This window comes from Lissotriton vulgaris, chromosome 3_1, assembly GCF_964263255.1.
Source record: "Lissotriton vulgaris chromosome 3_1, aLisVul1.2, whole genome shotgun sequence".
NCBI lineage: Eukaryota > Metazoa > Chordata > Amphibia > Caudata > Salamandridae > Lissotriton > Lissotriton vulgaris.
The window spans coordinates 405812258-405831021 of NC_141689.1; the positions used below are offsets into that span (position 1 = coordinate 405812258).

General features: G+C 45.0%; 1 protein-coding gene across 2 annotated transcripts in view; it reads left to right on the forward strand.

The window, feature by feature from the left end:
- The window catches only part of ITGA2 (integrin subunit alpha 2), a 616173-nt gene that overhangs the window by 562855 nt on the left and 34554 nt on the right, over window positions 1-18764 (forward strand). For both annotated transcript variants that reach the window (XM_086960619.1, XM_086960620.1), the window contains 2 exons: window positions 3625-3729; window positions 16735-16848. In XM_086960619.1, the coding sequence (XP_086816745.1) occupies window positions 3625-3729; window positions 16735-16848 (219 nt within the window). The remainder of the gene's footprint in view (window positions 1-3624; window positions 3730-16734; window positions 16849-18764) is intronic.

Below are 18764 nucleotides of genomic sequence, written 5' to 3' on the forward strand. Positions count from 1 at the left end.
ATCCAGGTGTGAATACAGCTATACCTCGAGAATGCCAATAAATAGAGTGGAGAAAAAAGCACTCCTAGAATAGGAAACAAAAAGATAGAGTGATAAAAATCGAACAGGGTAAATGGTTAGGGGGTGGGGAATGCAGTCGTTCCTGAAGAAAGATGATGTGTCACTAACCTCTCCAAGCCTGGAGCGGGTCGATGAGGTGGGGCTAGTAGGGCAGATGCCCTGCAGGATGGAGACCGGGGGGTAGGGGGGTAAAATAAGGTACTTCTAGCATGCTTAGTTAAGGAGAAAGCAAAGTGGTCAGTGGCCACTCTTGGAACTTGTCTAGAAGGGCAACCCAAAGATCCAATATAGGATGTTAACGGAGACCTTTTATTTCTTCCCTGCACAGTAGTGTGCTCTTGGCTAGAGCCGATGCCATTAGGGAGAGCACCCATGCAGAGGCGGATTCGACGCCTTCCATTTACGAGTGATGAGCCATTTTGCCAAGAGAAGAGCCAAGTCAGCAAACTTCATCACCTCCCTGTACCTCTTGGTGCATCTGAAAAGCCCCAGAATGCATTCTGGTGTAAGAGAGAAAAGTGCCTGTACAATAAGCTAAATGGGCTGTAACGTCCCTCCAATATATGGTCAGTGCAGGGAAAGACCAGGGCATGTCTAATATCCCCACATCCGGGGTTAGGCACCGAGGGCAGGCATCATCAGTGCAGTGAAAACATGGTTGATGTGGGTGGGGCTTAAGTATGCCCTGTTTACAATGCTAAATTAGATCAATTTGAAGAAGGCATTTCAGGACACTATGGAAGGGTAGGTCAGAAGAGTCTGCCAATCACTGTCAGTACAAGCATGGCCCAATATCTGTGTCCCATTGATCCTGTAATCATGCAAGAGGATGTGCAGTGTGAAAGTGCAAGACAGTGGCAAGCCAGCGAGTTTGGTGTCCTCCGTGCCTAGAGTGTGTAAGTATTGGATGGCCAGATGTTGTGTGGGCTCCTGCTGCATCTCACCCCAAACCTGTATCAGTGTGGAAATAAAGGAGGTATATCAAATAAATTGACCAGGCAGGAGTTTTGAACCTGTCCTAAGAAAGCCCTCAGTTTACAGGTCCTCTACTGTGTGCAAACCTGCCGCATGTCATTGCCTCATTAGTCAGAGAGTGGTAGCAACGCACCCATGTGGCATACCAAGAAGTGGCAATGCCAGAGCATAGGGTGTAGTTGATCTGGTGATAAATAATGTTCTACAAAATGTTCTACAAAAAACACCAATGTGCCCCAAGTAAAAGGGGAGTATGCAGCGGTGAAACTTTAACAAATATAATGGAAAAGGGTGAGTATATGATCCACATCCCACATCCACATTCCATGAGGGGAGAAGTGACACAGTATCAAAAAGGTGATGGCCAGCAAACCAGTGTGACACCCATTGCAATTGCGATGCTAAACAATGATGTTCAAAGTAAGGGACATTAAGTCCACCTTTATCCGTGGAAAGTTAGAGTTTTCTCAGGGCCACTCTGCAGCATGTATTGTGCCAAAGGAGGTCCCCCATCACACATTCTCAGGGGTTGAAAATAAAGTACACTGAATAAAAAGGGGAAGGTTGACAAGATAGTATAGTAGCCTTAGCAGGAGCACCATCTTATTCAGGGCTACATGTCCTGCCACAGAGAATGGTAGTGTATGCCAAAAGGAGATCTGTGCACAAATCTTAAAATCGATATTTAAGAGCACCAGCTGGTGGTAGGAACCCATATCAAGGTAGTCCCGACCTGGCTTAGGCAGTGAAATAAAGAGGGCATCACTAAGTGTGGGTGGTACTGATGCTGCAGTAAGTGCCGCATCATATAGCGCTTTTAGGCCAGGCGGCAATTGTGGAGCATAAACCTTATAAAATTCAGCTGATAAGCCGTCAGGTCTAGAGGTTTTACTAGTGGCCAGCACACGGATTGCTTCCTGCACTTCAAAAAGAGTAATCACACCATTGAGCCCTTCCCTGGAGTCTGGCGTGATCTGCCACACCTCAACACTAGATAGGAAGGCGGCAATAATTTCACCGTGGACTACAGGCATAGATATATATATAAGTGCATATAATGGCAAATAAAGCAGAATGTATATCCTTTTGCAAGTGAAATAAGTGGCCTACATGGGAGCGGACACTCCGAATTGGACATCGATCAGTTTCCTGCCATATCAGACAGGCCAACAGGGTACCTGGACAATCAGCTTTTGGCGTGTGTCTGCATAGTATGTTCTGTATAATTTAGGCAGCAGAGACGGTCCAGTAGTGCAAGATGCTCACACTGAGAACAGAGCAATCGCCCCTTAGCGTGATGGAAGAGTGGGCTAGATCTTCCAGATTTAATAATTCACCCTCCAAGCAAGTGATCTTGGTTATGAGGCAGTGGTGCATATTGAACGTGTTCCCCAAACAGTTACCCAGAATGGACACCTTAAAAGCATCCCATTCTACCAGGGGCGAAGGGCCGAGTCTACTTTAAAATCTAAATATTCCTCTATACTAGTAGGAATGGATGCGTCGAATGGAGAGTCTCGCAAGGCAGAGGCCGTCAGACGCCTGGTGGGTATGGGTGGTGTTAATTTCTCCCAGGGGAATTGCAACAGGAGAGATTTGTGATCCGAATGCATGCAGCTAAGATAGTCTGTGCTGGTAATATGTGGGATGATATCTTGGGTGCTTACAAATCTGTCAATCAGGGGTGGCTAGCAACTTTAAAAATTGGTAGGGTGCAGCGGACCGTAAACCTCACTGATTTGTTGCCTGTTGCCTTTCTCCTTCTCGATGGCGACAAGCAGGAAAGGAAGGTGGCTACTTCCTGCTTCCGAATCCAGCCAATCCTGGAGCTGCTCAGCAGTTACAGGTTGGTTGGAGCAAGCTAACCCAGCGATTATTTTGGGGCAGTTTTACACCACTGGGATTGCAGGCTCTGAAGTAAGCATGAAACATTAGCTGGCTATAGACAGCCGGCCAATCTGTGTTGCGCACTTGAAGCAGTCATCCGGCAAAAAGCAGTAATCTGTCTGCCTCGCCCCCACCATCACATTTGTGCTATTGAGGGCGGCAGCACACAGAATAATAAAATGGTAAGGTAATTACTATTTTATTATTCTGTGAGTACCTACTGTGCTCGCAGCAGGTGGGGCAAAGCACCTCCACCTTAACGGAGGAGCTAAGCTGCTGTCAATGTGGACATGGCGGTCGGTGCATGGGAAGAGTAAGAGTAGACTTTGGTAGAAGGATTTCGAGGTGCGGGATGTCTAAGTTTATCATCATTTCTTTAATGTTGGTCCCCAGCAGAAAAATCTAGTGCCAGTCCCTGTGCCCTAACTGAGCATAGCCACTGTCACTGTGATCATTGGATTACAGGCTGCTAGGTCAAACATTTCCACCAGCAAAGCCAGCAAAGGCTCTGCCAGTAGGCACCCCATAAAACCCCACCTCTGTATAGCAAGGGGCTAGCAAATTTGGAGGAGTTAGTGAACCCTTATGTTCATTCACCCACCCTGCAACAATCGATATTAGCCCTCTTACTGATTCTTTCTAAAAACTACTCTCCATGTGAGATATCTAGTGAATTAACCTTTATTTGTATACTTTCTTTAGTTTAGCAGTATCACCTGTGAAGCAAACACAGACCCACTAAAAATAGGAAAAGAAATATATTCTGCATCTTTTCACAAGGAGAACTTCAGAGCAGTAAAGGACCTGGTATGTATGAGTGGGCTTTAAAAAAGTATTTGGTATCCTCTGTTAACCCATTAAACATGCTGAGACATAACATGTATTAAATGTCAAAGAGAGTACTGTTGTACCATACGTTGCACTGTTTTTCTGATCTGGGAGTATTTTTATTGTTTCAAAAACAGCAATAATTGACCTACATGTGACAAGCAAACTTTTGTGAACGCATCTATTAATTGAAAATGCTCTGTGTTATCATTTTACAAATTGTCAGCAGTGTTTTTTTCAAGGAGTGGAACCATGAAATTCAGTGTCTTGAACTAACTGGCTGCCAATGAATGGTTTTATCTCCATTTTCTACATCTATATTGTGAGCAAATTTTTTAATTGAAAATCCTCCAATTTCTGAAGTAAATTCCTGAGGGAAACTGTAAATGAGGGGTAGGATCCATCAGATTAAATACTTCCACAATATTATCCTTGTGATGGATTTTTTTGTTCCAGGACCGCAGAGACTGAATACATTCCTTTAAGAGAATCACAAACTTTGCCTGCCTATATAACCAAATTCTGCCTTGAAAAAGCCCACGGCCAATAGGTCACTAGGACGAAACATGTGTCGGCTGTCTTTTTCGTGTATGGAACAACAAATAAAGACCACGCATGTAACACCATCAAGGAACGTTTAATAATAATTTTGTACTAATGTTGACAAATCAAGAGGGCACAATTCTCCATCTCCCTCAATATTGTCCTTGTGATGGAGCAAATGTAACCGAGGTTTTTAATCTGCATTTAGAGTTTCTTCCATAAATCTGAGGATTTCCAATGATCACTGAACTCTAAGCCACTGAAACCCAAATCAAAATTACTAAACTTGAATCCCAACATGTGTTTTCTCTTTCCTTATCGCACAGGCAGGATTTTTTTTACCAAATGCAAGTCTGGTCAGGGGGTTATGTCATACATACTCTTGGGTGGAAGCTGCCAAAGAACTTCTTTAGTTAGCATAGTGCCCAGTATAACATGTGGTGGAAGATTCTTTTATCTAAAACCTGAAAGTCTGTCACAGATTGCATATTAGAAGCATAGTGGAAAACCTTTTCAGTTCTTCCCTGAAGTGTGCCTGTGTGCAGAGAATATAGACTTTTACAATGTTAGTAGTTTAGTAATTTTCAGAAGCTGCGCATACCACAGGCTCATGTCATCGATTTCACTTCAACCAGTGATGTCAATGAGCAAATGGAAGCCCGTCCTTCTTATGCTCTATGCAACTTTGAAATCAGCCATGTGTTTCACACTCAAGCTCACCTGGCTCCATCCCACTTAACTCCTTTGTTTTCCTCACAAACTCAACCCCCCTCTCATACTACTAATAACTTCCCTACTTTCCCCTCCATAACCTGCTCAAGCATCCCTCCTGCTACCTATCCTGTCAACTTCTCTGTCCCCACTGTTTCCTACTCAAAAGCCTTACCTAGTTCCCTTCACACTAATGACCTTCTTCCCATATGACAGCTCAACTTCTTATCACACCAATACTGTGTGACACATGAAAACATATCCTTCAAATTGCCCTACTTAAGAACCTCCAAACTTCTCCCTCTCCTCTTGTACGCTATATCACAAGACTGCTGACAGAGAAGACAGAGACCCTCACCATACCCTCTCACGTCTCTGCTGTAAGAAATCCATGTAATTTTCTACATCCATCTTCTCTTCTCCTTTCCCTTGCCACTCCATTCAACCCTGCTTTACTCTTCTATACAACCCTCCTAAAAACCTCCTTCATTGCAATCGCCTTCCTCATTTTACTTCCTTTCTCAGGGCTGACAGTGAGCCTCTCTCACCTGACCGTAGTAACTTTTTCACTCAATGACCCTCAGCAACCCCTCAAAAATAATAAGAATCTTTTGCTACCACCACCTGGCCATCCATCTGTTGGGCATCTTTATCAAAGCCTGGACCAAGAACTTTCTGAGCCAACATAACCTTATCATGGGTTCTGGCATGGACTTTTATTTCATAAAGAAATTTGGTTAGGAAAATTAAGTCCCTATTCTTCACAACAGCACCCAGGCTACGTAATCCTTACTAGGAAAAAAAGTTGTAAGAAATCCAGCGCAAGTGGAACAACTATCTTTAAGACCTTCTTTAAGATTACCAGTCTCGAGGACTTCTCAACAGCAGAGTGTGAGTCATTTCTCTGATATTCTGGGTTTCTATCTAGGCCAGAGAGTGATGTATAAGTTCCCATCCATTTAGCTAATTCAGTACCAAAGAGGAAAAACAAGTTTCATGTAGGAATCCAGGGCTTTTTGCTGGTAGCTATGGCTCAAAGAGACAGGCTTCACTCAGACAGCACGTGTGTAATTATTTTAACACCAGCAAAAGAACATTGAAATAAAAAAAATACACTGCAAAATACACAAATCAATTTAGTAAAAGGAAGAACCATGTACTGATTAGAATGACTCCAACACAAACAATTGGAACTTGGGATCAGGTGTAATGGGGACGAGGAGTCAGGAAATTTAAAGATTTGTCAAAAATCACCTATAGGAAACAATGGGGGTTAAAACCCAATATAACAGTAGCGTATGTGGTCACTGGAGCCCGCTCTTGCACAAATAAATGGAAAACAGTTACTAATAAGTGGAGTGGGGTCAGAGTCAGTTACCTTCCAGACTGGTGCACATGCCTACATACTTTCAGGACCTCCTCTGGAGGACACAGGCCACTGGTTCAATGGGGAGACTTCTTAACCTCTCTTCTTCAAGGACACAACCAAATGTGCAGGGCGAACTTTTGCAGAAGTTGTACTAGTTCTTTGCTTTGCAGTTTCCAAACCTTCCAGAGCTCTTCTGTGAGATATACGCCACAGATGCAGTGGCGAGAGAGAGATTTTAGCCCTGCATTGTTTTACATACCCCTTCCTAATCCAGTAATGTTGTGACTTGCAGGTAGTGAGAGCTCCAAGAAAATGTAGTAACTGAGGGGGATTTGGTTGAGGACATTTAGCTTATCTTCACTAAGTACAAACCAAATCCCCTTTCCAACATTTTAGCAGTACTCATTACAATTGACTAAAGCAACCACAAAGAGTTCTATTCAATGAGTTTTCTAAGTTGGTAAGGTTCTGTAGTAGCTGCTGTAGCTCTGCTAGCCGGCCTCAGCTCAAATGCAGTTCCTCCATTTCCCACCAGTTAGAAACTAACCTCAAATTGGTTGTGTACCCTTGACACCTCCTTGGCGAATGGAGGTGAGAACGTTTCAACATTCGTGATAAGCATTTCACAAGTTATATTTCAGAGTACCTTCCTATGTTTTGTGTGGTCATTTGCAGTCATCATCTGTCCCCTTCCACTGCATTTCACAGACACTGGTTGGTTGATGTTCCAGTCATTAAGTTTCTCTGTCTTCCAGGCTAAGAATCTTCCAGTCGTTCAGTTGTCCTGGATAGCCCTTTGTTCTCCAGGAACATCCTAATTTAGGTCACCTCTTGCTGGAAAAATCAAATTGCAATAACTGCAAGACGAGAGCCTCAAAGGTCCAGTTTTATGGCTGCCATGGCTCAGAGTTTTTTTTTAAAATTATTTTTATTGCAGATACACAAGGGGCCATTATACAATCTGTCAGCGACATACTCTGTGCACAGCAGCTGTTATTGCCTCGCACCCTGAAAAATACACGGCCATTCAGCCCACACTCCGCAGGTCGGGCGGCGCGCGTCGTCTGTGCCTCAGTCACACTCAAGGTTGCCAGTCATGATCAGTCTTAGGCTACCCAAGTTTCCGCTTTTTCTTTTTTGCTGTAAGTATTGAAACTGTCCCCTTCCCACCCCCCTCCCTCAACCCACGGTGGTCAAACGTTAAAAAAAACTCAAGATAGAATTTAGCAATATACAAGCAGTTTATAAAAACGTATCATTATCGCATACCTCTCCCTCCCACCATCAACCAGGTACATACATTTGTTCAGAGCTTGTTATGATCAGTGACCCTCTACTCCTCGTGCGGTTGAAAGCATGTCCATTCAGTCCCTCCTATACCCCAACAGGGCAAAAGCTGTGACGCTATCCCTCTACCCTCTCACATCCCACTATAACCCCCCATCCATGGGCGTCCGCAGGGGAGGGCAAGGGGGTGCGCTTGCCCCCCCCTGGATCGCCGGTCCCATTCCTTTTATCCTTAACGTTCATGATTACAGCAGGCTGTTCCCCTGCGAGAAGCCCCAGGAGTTTAAATGTTCTCTCACTTGGGGCCTCTCGCACTTTGAACAGGCCCATTGTCATTCTGTCTGCTGCTGATCACCACACAAAGAATGACAATGGGCCGTCTGCCTTTAACTTGCCTTGAAGGCGAGTGATGAAGTTACAATTTTTCCCCTCCCCTGGAAGGCGAGTGACGAAGTTAGAATGTTGCCCCACCCCCTGGAAAAATTTCTGCGGACGCCCATGCCCCCATCCAATCCATGGTAGTGTCTCCATTTAGACCAAACTTTCCTAAATTTCCGGGGACAACCTCTCGCCTTGTACGTGACCTTCTCCGCTGCCATATACAGGTCTAAACCTCTCCTCCACTCCTCTAGGTCCGGGGGCCATGGCTCAGAGTTTGGCAACTATTCTAGAAGCCATCTTTGAGACAATCAAAAAAAATGTAAACTAAAAGTTAAGGATACCAATGAATTGAATGTTAACTAAAACAATGCTAAAGATGGATTTTCTTTTTTCTCAACCGAGATTAGGTGTTATGTTTTTTGGTTTTTGCAGCAGGAAAGCCATTTTGAATTATGTTAGTGCAGAGACATGCCAGCCTCAATTGTACATGCGAATTAAGTGATGTTAGAAGCGGGATTTAACAGAAAGATGATTTCTGACGTGCTTGCTGAAGCTTAGTCTGCTGCTGTCGAAGGTTGCTGGGCAGCAGTGATGCAATGTTTTAAAGTATCTCGTGTGAGCGATGCAAAACACACACTGCAGCCCACAAGAAATACATAGCTTTTATGCCGCTTAAGCAGTGGTTACAGATAATGTAGCCTTAACTATAGATTAAACAAGCCACTTGGGTCTGACAGTTACTTGTCGTGTTGTAGTGATCAAAGGACATGCACGATGTGGTGTTTAGCAGCTTCTCAGCTCTCAGAGGAAAAGTATGCCAGAATGTCTACTGCCATAAAAGCAAAGATTCTGGGAAGAAAACACAAAATGGCAAATTTGCCTACACATACCATCAGACCATCACTGACCCTGAAATATCCTCGTATTTTTGCTAATCTAAAACTGCCTGCTCAACCCATTTTTATTGTTGAACTACCTTGACTCCATCACTGACATTGCCTGAAAACCCAAATCTATCTCAGAACCAATGCCCCCAATCTAAGCTCGCACCTACATTAAATGGTTTACTGCTCCAACCACTCGGCTTGATAAACTCAACGCAAATTCCTCTAAGATCAATTACCTTAACATAACATTGACCTCTCGTCAGAAAAGGCCACCAAGTCACAAACCTCCCTCTGAATCTTCGGCGACACACGCTATGCCAACCTCTTCAGTGCCCAAGTCCCTCATGAGACCATGGAATAAACTTAAACTCCACGTTCCCCATTCACTTCCCCATGATTCGTTACCAAACAGGGTCATCATTTTGGTACAGCAGCTCTGTATCTGGCAAACCTTTGCCTACATCACTTTCATCCCTCTCATGACTAAAGCACACCAAGTAACCTTATGCAAAACATGTGATTCACTAAGGACTTAAAGGAGGTCAAAGGTGAAAATAGCCCATTTTGAAGTATGAACCCAACTATAATGAAAAGCTCTGTTTTCCGCCCCTCCTCCCTCCCCTCGCCCCTTGCATACTTTACAAGGAGGAAAAGCAAGGGGCAAACTAATAATATATTGTAAGTTTGTGTACAAGGGAATAATTCAGTATGTTATTTGAATGATCAACAAATCACCAAATGAGTTAATCTATTCCTAAAGACATTCAATGAATACAATCACAAGATAGGGGGAAAAGTAAAAAAGGTACTTGCAAGCAAGAGTACTGAAAGAAAACGTTTTGTTTTCACACTAAATGAATGAAGGACTTCGAAAAAAATAACAATGGAAAAAGCAAAAGTGTAGAAGCAGGGGTTTTAGGTATTCTAGCATACAACACTTGTAGTGACCCCGAGTGGTTTTAGAAAGCTAAATCTATATTAAGGGTTGATCCATTTTTGTAAAGAAATAGTCCTATAGTATGTCTGTTAGTGAAAGTCAACCTTACAATGACAAACACAGTCTAATGACTGGGGAAACAAGAAGTGGAGATGCGTTGATGTGCACCTGTTTGGTTGTATCTTGTTTCCCCATTTATTTTGTTTGTATTCAATGAAAGTCTTTTTGAATAAATGCTTTATTCATTAGGTTACGAGTTGATGTTTCAAATATCGTAATGAAGTAGCCCAATGTTCACACCTTATTATCGTTTGCATATTTACAAAGCCACCATCATAAGTTGAAAGAGACTCCACTGCACAATACACATTTCGTAATCAATCTTACCATCCAAAGAACTCCATAAAATCATTGCTGGATATCAAAGCCCAACTACCACCACTCCCAACGTCATCCACTCACAAGTGCTTTGTACTGTCCAGAAACCTACTTCATCACCAACCCTGCTCGGGTACCTGCAGACTATATATATATATATATTTTCTTTTTTTTTCAGTTTCAAACCCTTTATTGCAGGCAAATATTGTTGAACACGGCATAGTGCCAACAACCCTGTGCAGGCTGGCAGCGTAATGAAATAGCAAGCATAACAATGTACAAGCCCACAGCAAGTCACCTACAACCACTTCAGGTTGGCCGGGTCAAATAAGACATTGCAAAAAGGATTGATTGAGGTGTGGAAAAGCCCAAAAGTCATTAGTGACCGAGAACCATCTAGGGGCAATATGTGCTGAATAGGTCGATGGTCCGAGGCCCCAAAATGAGACAACTAATGTGTGGTAACAGTAAGTATGAATATTGCCCCTCAGAGCCAGCCAACGCCGGGCAACCTATAAAGGCCCCAAACTTCCGGTAGGCAAAGCATACATGCATGCAGGGGAAAACTCTACCATGGCAGCTGCAGTAGAAAAAGGATAACAATAAGAGGAAAGTAACAATAACCGCACAGGTCATAACACATCAAGTGGTGCTTGAGCACTGTAGACTACGCAGGGGGATGGAGCGGGCGGGCCGACTACAGTGGGAAGATCAACTAGCAATTCCGATACAACCAGGCTACCATCAAACTGGGGTTCATGCACCCTTCAATCGCATGGGAAGAGTTGCAAGGCTCTGAGCTTCGGGGGGCTAAAGCAAGTGAATTCGATGCGCAACAGCTGCCAGATGCGCTGAAATTTCTTTTCAGTATTCGCTATATTGTGTGAGATCCTCTCCATAGCCAGTGCATGCCACACCCGAACGAACCACTGAGCTATGGATGGAGCAGAGGCCTGCTTCCATGCGCATGCTACAAGTTGTCGCACTGCCAAAAGTAGTTGGCTTATGAGCGCCTAATCCACCCCAGTCATCGCCGCCAGGTTGGGGACACGGATACCCAGGATCACCACATATTGCAGTGGTGGGATTGGGTAGCCCACCACCCCTTTGATGTGGCCCGGAACTTCTTCCAGAAGGTGGCTATCACACAACAGGACCACCAGATATGATAGAGAGTGCCTTCCTACAGCCCACATCTCCAGCATAGGTTGGAGACGGAACAATACATGGTGGCCAGCAGGGAGGGAGGAAAATACCATTGGAGCATCAGCTTGTAGGCGGTTTCACTCGAGGCAAGGCTGCTGTATGTTGTAGGGATATCTTGTCACAGCTTATCCCACTGTTTGGGAGTGATTCCTTCCGGAGTAGCAGCCTGCCATGCAGTCTGATAACGATGGGGGCGCAGTGGAGTCGAATGTTGCAACTACCAGTGCATCTTGGATACAAGGCCTTTGGAGTCCTCAAAGGCTTTCACCAATTTTTCGAACCGGGTGAAGGGAAGGTCACCGCTCCATGCACCCCGCAGACGGAAAGCCAATCACGCAGTTGTACTTATAGATAATGGGCCATGTGCGGTAGCGCAATGTCTGATTTGCATTCGTCAAAGGATTCGGGGACGACCCCGCGAGTAAGGTGCCAATCGTTCGGCACTCTCCTTCATTCCACGCGCGGAGCGCCTGCTTTGGCAAACCTCGGCGACTCAGGGTTGCGTGCAATAGGAGTATGTGGGGACAGGAACGTGGTCAGGCCCCTCTTAACCGCTATTTTGTCCCATATATCGAGGACTGCCTTGGTCGACGTCGTGACATATGCACTCCGGGGGTGGGAGGGGTGTGCTTAGGCAGCCAAGCAAGGTCCCACAATGGCCGGCATGCCACCGCCCGGTCCATGTGGGACCAATGCTTTTCACTCTCCCGTGCAACTCACTCGGAGATATACTTCAGATGCGCTGCCCAATAGTAGTCCTGAAGATATGAACAAGCCAGGCCTCACCTGTTACACAAACGCATCAGAAAAGAATGCACCACCCGCGGGCATCTTCCATTCCACTCAAAAGCACGCAGATCAGCTTGTAAGTGCTGAATGTCCGCTTGCAGGATCGTGGTCGGGAGCGCTTGGAATAGGTAGAGAACCTGTGGTAAGATATTCATCTTAAGGACATTAATGCACCCCAGCCACGAAATATGAAGGGGCTTCCATCGCTGTAGGTCAGCCAGTACGGAGCGGTGCAAGATTGCCCAGTTGATACGCGACCAAGTAGAGAGTGTGGGGGTAAGCTGGTGTCCCAAGTATGTAATGGAGGTCTCCGTCCACTGGAAGGGAGTCAGCCCTCGCAGTACGCTAGCTGCCGGAGCAGGGATATTAATGTTAAGGGAGTATGATTTGGAGAGGTTGATTTTAAAGCCCGAACAGCCTCAAACGTCTGCAGGGTGTCCACCAAACACGGAAGCGACGATTGCGGTTCGGTCAGCGTGAGTAAAAGGTCATCAGCAAAAAGGTTGATCTTATGTTCCTGACCTCCAAAAGTCACTCCCTTAATGCCCTCCAGTTCTCTCACCTATATAGCCAGGGGCTCTATTGCCAGCACATAGAGGATGGGTGAGAGTGGACACCCCTGCCTCGTGCCTTTGTGCAGCAAAATTGGCCTTGTGACCCATCCATTAAGTTGAATGCTAGCGGCAGGGGCCACATACGACGCCATGATCTTCGATATAAACTCCTGCCCCAGATCTATTTTGCACAGCACGGCACGGAGATAGGACCAGTCGACGCAGTCGATCGCCTTCTCCGCATCAAGCGAGAGAAAGCACGTAGGTATGTTGAGGTGTCTAACCTTTTCAACGAGGTGCGCTACCCGGCACACGTTATCCGCACTCTGCTGATGGAGGATGAACCCTACCTTATCCGGGTCGATGAGACCCGGCAGATGAGGCTTAAGATGCGGCGCCAAGATTTTGGTGCAAATCTTAGCATCTGTGTTGAGCAAAGCAATTTGGCGGTAAGAGGAAAACAACGCAGGGTCTTTACCCGCTTTGGGTATAAGGGAGATCTCCGCCATGGTGGGGGTGAGACCTGTGGTATCTGTGCAAGAATTAAAAACCGTCAGGAGGTGGTCCTGAAGTTGTGGGAGGAAGACACAGTAGAAGTGCTCAGGCAGCCAGTCCGGCACTGGGGCCTTGCCAAGGGGGAGACGAATAAGAGCTGTGCCTATTTCCTCCTGGGTGATGGGGTTATCAAGGAGGGTGGCATGATGCTTGGGCAAGGGGTCCCAGTGACAAGCAGCTAAGTAGGAGTGTAAGTGCGTGAGTAGAGTTGTTGATGATAGGGTCGGAAAGCCTCAGCCTTATCCTTTTCAGCTGTCGCCCATGTGGAAATACCTGTATAGATCTTAGCAATATGGGCTTTCGCCTGGCCCTGCCGCAGTTTACCAGCTAGGAGCCTGCCCCCCCCCATCATAGTACTTTTGCTGCAGGGACAGCAGAGCACGTTCAGCCTTGCCCACGCAGTGGGGATGCAGTTGGCCCCGCAGCAGCGCAAGTTGCCATTTAGTAGGACGGGTCTGGGGCCTCCTTGTCTGCACGCTCCAAGAGTTTAATCTCTGCAGTGAGTTTAGATTCTACTAGCTTCGCCTCGGACTCTAGCTTTGGTGAGAGAGGTGATGATGCCCCGGATTGTAGTTTTGAACCCATCCCACAAGGTGTGTAGGTAAATCGCAGGGGAAGCATTTAGCTGAAAATCCTCTATAATACCCTTCCGGATCTCCTCCACATCCACCGGGTCTCGCAGCAGCTGAAGGGGCAAGCGCCAGCACGGCGGGTCTGCCGAACACACGGGCCGATCCTCCCAAGTGGGTTCTAAGTGCGCATGGTCAGAGATGGAAATGTCAGAGATCTCTGAGGTGTGCAAGTAGGTGAGGAGGGAACCTCAGTGTGTTTGTACCGCCAGGCGTCCACAAGGCCCAAGCTCTCGATATCCCTTTTAAGGTGTGCCGACATTGTCCCCACACTCTGATATGTTGCATTATTCTGGTCCAGGAGAGGGTCCCAGGCAGGTCAAAATACCAACACACTGCCACAGCTCCTTCTACGCCCTTAAGCTGATCAGACAGTATACGCCGAATATAAGTGTTTTGGGAAGTATTAGGGGCATGCACATCAAGGATTGTCAACTGTCTCCGTCCCTGCATGAGCTCTAGTCGCAAGTAGTGGCACTCCCCATCCCAGGTGACATTTGAGACAGATGTGCAGTAGCCGGTCCTGCAAAGAATCCCCACCCCAAAGTCTTGGAGTGTGCCCAGTATCACAGGGGATATTTTGGATGCGCCATACCATGCACATCTGCTTCATCAAGTGGGTCTCCTGTAGGAGCACTATGTCAGGGTCGTGATGTAGGATGTATTGCCAGATTTGCCTACACTTGTTAGGGGAGTTCAAGCCGCAGACATTTAGTGAGAGCAATTTGGTGCCTGCTCAAGAAGGGGGAGAATCTTGAGGGGTAACCCTGTCAGTCTTGGAGGGAAGCACAGCACGAAAGCGTTAGGTGGTGTTGTGTAAACAATAGACCACATCTCCTCCCCGTGTGCTCGTCCCCACCTCTCCCCAGGGTTAAGTATGGCATCTTCCTCTATATTATCCGCAGGATGTGTTGCCCTCTAGAGAAAGAGGAGCGCCGGCACCTCTTGAGGTTCCCCCTCCCATTTATACCCGCGTGTGTCTCAGGAGCAGAAATAGAAAAACCGTCCCAGATGACCTGTATAGGTAACAAAAAGAACAGATCAATAATGGGCCAACAGACCACAACAAGTCCCGTTCCAGGGGCGGAGACCGGCCCTGAGGTGCCAGGGTCCGGCTAGAGGAGTCACCCTCCATAGGAGCAGGGTTGGAGAGGAAGACCATCCAGGTCACAAGTAGTGGAGGGAAAAACCATCAGATTAGGACCTGCTCGTCCCCGGGTCAGAGAGCCACCCGGCACAGGCGGATAGAGAAGCCATCAGTACGCACCCCTCCCGAAGTCCAGAAGAGCGTACACGAAGCAAAAGGATTGTGGGAGGGAGCTGCTGACAAACAGCATGAAGCGCTGGTGGCCACTTCGGAGAGTCTCATCAGGCAGTAGGGGTACAACATTAGTGAAAGCCAGTGGCGGAGCGTGCTGGGGAGAGGCCCCAACTGAGGCCACCAGACTATATTTTGAAAACAGCTATAAGCACCGCCCACAAACCAGATTTCAATGCTTAAATACACTAATGTCCATGGAATAAAAGAGCTCATATAAACAAAAGGCATAGCTGACTCCCCAGCTGACCCAGTGCTCTACAAATCATGATGGGTGTCCGCCAATCCACGATCATGGCATAACAAGTGGACCTATCTTCCTACAGCATAAACTCAACACATACAGCTGATAACAGTATACAGATCTAGACTGGTCCCACTTCTTACCATTCACAGATCCAGAGAGCCTTGCTTTTAGTGCTATACCCTTTGCAGTACATAGAGAGACTCTTCCGGAAGGAATTAGAAAGGTGCACAACCACCAGGACTTCCAAAAATCAGTAGAGATCTAGCTGTTCCCTAGCATGTTATTATATCACCCAGTCATGACCATGCCTCAACATTGGCTCATCATATAAACTGATGCTGAACAATCCAGTTGTGGAGACAAAAGGATACTGCTGGGTTTGGTCTAGTGAAGTTAAATGTAATTCACTGCTGTCTGCATCCATTACACATGTAATCATTTCTCAAATATGCAGCACCATGATTTGAGCCCTCCTACAGCTCCAACTCAACACCCAATGTGTCACACATAAGCCACTTATACACTCGATCAACCATTCAGATGAAGCTATGGGTCCACAGATAGTGCTGCCGACATATAACCTTGGTATGAACTACAATACAAATGTTGAATCCAGGTAATACAATTCAACACTAAAGACAGCTGCGTGAGTCCAGTTTTAACCGCTGAGAGGTGCTGCAACTGGTGAGCGAGGGAGAAAGACTCAAAGGTTCATAGCTGAAAAAGTTTTGAACAGGGTTTTTAGCGAAACCCAATTTCTTAGATAGCAAATTAAACTGAAAGCAAAATGTTGGCTTGTGTTAAGTCTCTCTGTTAAAATGTTTGCATATTTTGTTCAAAAACAAATGTTTAACGCGCACATGTGTGTAATATGCTAGTAAACAAAGAAAGAGCTGGGGACAGTTTTCAGTTTGACCTACTTAAAGGGCACCTTAAGTGGTAGGATGATTAGAAATAAGAGATATTTCGTACATTAACGACTCTGTACGGACAGCAATGAGCAGAAAAATTTGTGAAATGAAATGTGCCATTATACGTTTCTAGCGCGTGTGTAAAGGTTACTTTGTTCTAAATATATTATTATCTGTCTGTACACTTTTGATAACATTTACTGCTGTCCCTGAAGATTAGATGTTCACTCTAAGTTGATTATTTTTTAACATGATTAAATGTATATTTTTCTCTCCTGGTAGAACTGTGAAACTGTTAAATGCCAAGCAGTGAAATGTTCACTGACAGACCTACAGCTGAAGGGCGATTATTTCATTAATGTATCTGCCAGGATCTGGAAGGGAACATTTGCAGCTGTAAGTTTCACATTGGATTCTCTGTATCTTTTACCTTTTTCAGTGCCACATTATAAAGAGAGTGAGAACACACACTGTGCGTTTGTGGATTAGGAAGTCATTTTTGATATGTTGCAATTGGCAATGCTTCTTGTGAATTTTGAAGGTTTCAAATGTAGGTAAATTATAACTAGGGCTCCCGGTTTTATGGTATTTATTTTTTTGACATTTTCATCTGTATTTATCTATATTTATTTTTTGCTAATTTTATCTGTATTCTCCATATTTATTTTGGTCTTTGTGAAAAAATGAAGCTGAAATTAGTGTATTTCCACATTTATTTAACCGATAAATGTGCTCTCATGCTTGAATGCCTGCCAGGTTTCAGTGCTGTGAACACCTCCTGAAGTTAAATCAATGCACTTATATGAAAACGTGCAATTTTTAGTATCAGCCTTGTGTATACCTACTTCCTTACTTATCTTTACTAAAATCCCATTTTGTTTTTAACCTCCTTTCCTATCAACCCACACAGTTATTGGTTTGGCAGTCATGGCAGACAGAATTTAGAATTACTCAAAAAACAACCCAATTTTTCGTATTTATCCACATTTAAAAAATAAATACAGACACGAAAATAAATGTTTTCTTTCTGTATTTATCTGTAAAAATCTGTAAAAACGGAAAACAGGGAGCTCTAATTCTAGTTTAAAAAACGTGTTGCTGCCTTTCAGTGTCACTCGAATTTGCGAGCAAATATTTGTGATTTCAGTGTGACCAGTGGACTCAGAAATGTGTGATTGGATGTGCTTGATAATAAGATTGACGACACACATTTAACTATCACATGAGCATCTGCACAGGACACTTGATTTGAACACGCATTGTGTCAAATAAAGAAAAACACTAACAGCAAAAGATTAAAGCGTTTCATTAGTGCCTCCAGCTCATTACGAACACGGTTTCATGTCCTGGACTATTTTGTGTTTGACTAATGCTTTCTGGGTGTTGTCGTCTCTTTTTCCTTACGTTGACTTGAAATCAATGAGTTGTAGTTGAAAAGTTCAGCACTGGACATAGTGTCCATCATGACGTGGAGCGAAGTGGTCACCCGGACCAGTTAGAACCATTGGAGAAGACAAGGAAATTGAGTTACCAGAGGCAGGCAAGTAGCTTGAAGTGCCAAAGGGCCAGTGGTAACCACAAGATACTATTGATCTTTGACAGTGGATGCTTGATTACATGTACTTCCAAGACCTCCTCCGCCACAAGATCAGCTGGAGAGCTGCCCATGCAAACGGCTCATCGGTGGCCAAAATATTCTTAAGATAGTGATCTATTTCATGCCTCTTAGCTCATTATTTGAATTCCAACCTACGCTTCTGGATAACGTGCTGCCTTCTGGCTTGCATTTATTAATATTAGGGTGTGGCCCCTTGAGCAACGTGAAGTAGCACAACCTGGCTTTGCATGGCATCCTAGCTCTAAATAAAAACTGTCACAAAAAATGGGCACATGAAAAATCATATGATTGTACTACATGTAGTACTTTTAAGTTTAACGTCTGAAAAATGACATATATTTTGTAATTGAGGCTTGGGTGAATGTCCGCGCACAGAGATTTGTACTGAAAAGCGTGCCTCAAGTACAAATTTCCGAAAAGAATCTGCTCACTTACATTTCAGCTGTCGAGCACTGCTACGCCATGTTTAGCTTTACAAATATGGATTTTTTAGCTGATGACATCTTTGGCGAGTATGATTAGAAATTAGAGTGCTGCTTTATTTTTGGCAATTTGCAAATCACTGCAGATTTCAACGCACCATTCCGTTAAACACTGTGGGCCTCATTTATGAAAAGTGACGCATCGCTGCATGAAAACAGCGATGCGTCACTTTTCACTGCGCACTCCTTGCAACACCAATGATGCGTCATAT